This window comes from Nanorana parkeri, unplaced genomic scaffold (genome assembly GCF_000935625.1).
Source record: "Nanorana parkeri isolate BGI_ZX_2015 unplaced genomic scaffold, ASM93562v1 scaffold379, whole genome shotgun sequence".
In the NCBI taxonomy this organism is placed as follows: domain Eukaryota; kingdom Metazoa; phylum Chordata; class Amphibia; order Anura; family Dicroglossidae; genus Nanorana; species Nanorana parkeri.
The window spans coordinates 433,268-435,640 of NW_017306647.1; the positions used below are offsets into that span (position 1 = coordinate 433,268).

Below are 2,373 nucleotides of genomic sequence, written 5' to 3' on the forward strand. Positions count from 1 at the left end.
GCGGGGACCTTACTATCACAGGCTGTGCTGAGTCCCTTCTACCCTTTAATGAATTCCCCTCTCTCACTTTTTGGCCACCAGTTAATCCTCCGTGGCGCTGGCAAGAGGCATCCTGGTTCCCCTCTCCTCTTTCGTGCCTGGGGAGAGCCTTGACTAGGCGTGTACATTTCCCCCTTGGCTCGGCTCCTGCACGCATTGCCTGCGAGGTCAGCGGGCTTGTATTGCTCTGGGACCCTCGGGATGCTGTCCACAAAAAGAACAAACGTGTGGGCGCAAAGCTGAAGGGGCTATATGACTAAGTGAGACATAATGAAAGATAAAACAGAAGGAAATGTGGCACTTACTTTGAGTGGATCTCATCACCAGATGGGGGCCGGTCTGTGGGGAGGATCGTGAGAACCGAGGTGTGTATTCAATGAGGACTGGTGTGCTGCCTGAGGCTGTTCATCTTGAGGAGGGAAGCGATGGTGAGACGAGAGAAGAGGGATGGACAGGGGGGCGGGTAGTGGCACACAAACTTAGTCCGTGTCACCGCTGCTGTGATGGGGAGTGCAGGCGATGTGCGGGGTGACGTCTGGCTGGGCTGCTGTGGCTGCAGCTGCAGGTGGAAAAGGCTCGATCTATGTGTGGACCGAGACTTGGCCAGTGCCCGGGCCGTGATGGCGATGTTGGATGAAAGGACGGCCGGGGTGAAGGTCGTCAGTTCAGTATGGTCGTGGGTGGAGGTTCGGGAGCAACGCGTTTCGAGGATACAACCTCTTTATCAAGCTCAATGGAAGTGGTGCTGTCCACAGCCTCCCTGGAGGATGGAGTGCATCCCTTCCAGGTTGGGAAGCGTCACTTCTGGGTTTTGCACTGAATGAGCTTACAGCGCTCTTATATGTGGCCAGCCATGAGTTTTGGTGCAGCTTGTATGTGGTGACGTCGGCCTGATTCTGGAATCGAAGACCTCTCATAGTGAACACACTTTATACTAAATGTCGTCTCATTCTCTGTCCTGCAGGCGTCACACACTCAGTCGTCGGAGAATCATCCCTCTGCCGCAGTGGAAAGCCAACCCAGAGACGGACCCGGAGGCTTTGTTCCAGAAGGATCAGCTGGTACTAGCGCTGTACCCCCAGACAACATGTTTCTATCGGGCCCTGATACACGCTCCTCCGCAGCGGGTGAGGACACGGCCTATTGGTGTTTTAGGGAAGATGTTCTCATGTAGCTACAGGGGCCACACAAAGGCCTTCATACTCCTCCTACTAGATTTTCCAGGTCCTCTTTAACCTCTTGCCGTCCGCCCGTAGTAAAAAAACGGACGGACGGCACTGCAGCATCTGCGGGTTGCCGTCTCCAGACGGCAATTTTTTTCTGCTCGCGCGCGCCCCCTAGCGGGCACGCACGGGCAGAAAAGACCCGTCCAATGCGAACACCCGGTACCGGGTGTTTCACATATAGGCGATCAGCGGGTCCATAGCCCGCCGATCGCCTATATGAGCTGCGGCGGCCTCAGTATACAGCGAGCTGTAACTCGCGGTATACTGAGCTTTTGGTCACGGGAGAACGCTAGTATATGTCCTCCCGTGAGCCTTAGGAGAACTATGGGGAAAAGCACTGAACATTCACTCATAGATCTCTGATCTGCTCCGACTCTACTAAGGTACACAGGTCCTTCCTCTCTGTGTTTATGGTCATATCCTTAGGTACTAGTTTGCTCCCAAACTGAGGCACGCTGGTAGTTGGACGGGTTATCCTGGGCTGGCCATTGCCAGTATCCAGACCCTCTGTTGGTGGCAGTATAACCCAACAGTTAACGTCTTCCTGTGTCCCTCAGTGGACTCCAAAAAAAAGATTTTACAATGAGCACAAAACTCCTATTATTTGGGGGTGGGGGAGGAACTGTACTTGTTGCTGAATTGAAGAAATAGATTACTGATCCCTTTTATTTCCTGGGTTTGCTGATCCTCCTGTGTTTCATCTCTCAGCCTCAGGATGATTACTCTGTACTGTTTGAAGACACGTCGTATGCTGACGGATACTCTCCCCCCCTGAACGTGGCTCAGAGATATGTGGTCGCCTGTAAAGAACCAAAGAAGAAGTGAAGTTTGTTGCTCGGTGTGCAGTACGTGACTCCACTTTCTATTTGGATATTACTTAAAGTGACTCCTGATGACAGAAGAAGGGTCCCCTGGAAAGAAGATTGTAAATAAATACCAACCTCCGGACCCCGATGTAATGAGTAGAAACTGATACTCCCCTGCTGTGCTCATTGGTTTGATCCGCTGGTCCTTATGTCACTTCTGTGTTCTGTAATGATGTAGCTGTCAGTGGGAGGAACCATAGAGCACAACGGGGTAGCTGGAATCTGACACTCCTGGAAGAGTC

At 52.4% G+C, this 2,373-nt stretch overlaps 1 protein-coding gene across 1 annotated transcript in view; it reads left to right on the top strand.

Annotated features, from left to right (window-relative positions):
* The window catches only part of SGF29 (SAGA complex associated factor 29), a 6,167-nt gene extending 4,007 nt beyond the window's left edge, over positions 1-2,160 (top strand). The window contains exons 8-9 of the mRNA XM_018559144.1: positions 1,004-1,166; positions 1,974-2,160. Of these exons, the coding sequence (XP_018414646.1) occupies positions 1,004-1,166; positions 1,974-2,090 (280 nt within the window). The 3' untranslated portion in view covers positions 2,091-2,160. The remainder of the gene's footprint in view (positions 1-1,003; positions 1,167-1,973) is intronic.
* Positions 2,161-2,373: the final 213 nt, after the last annotated feature.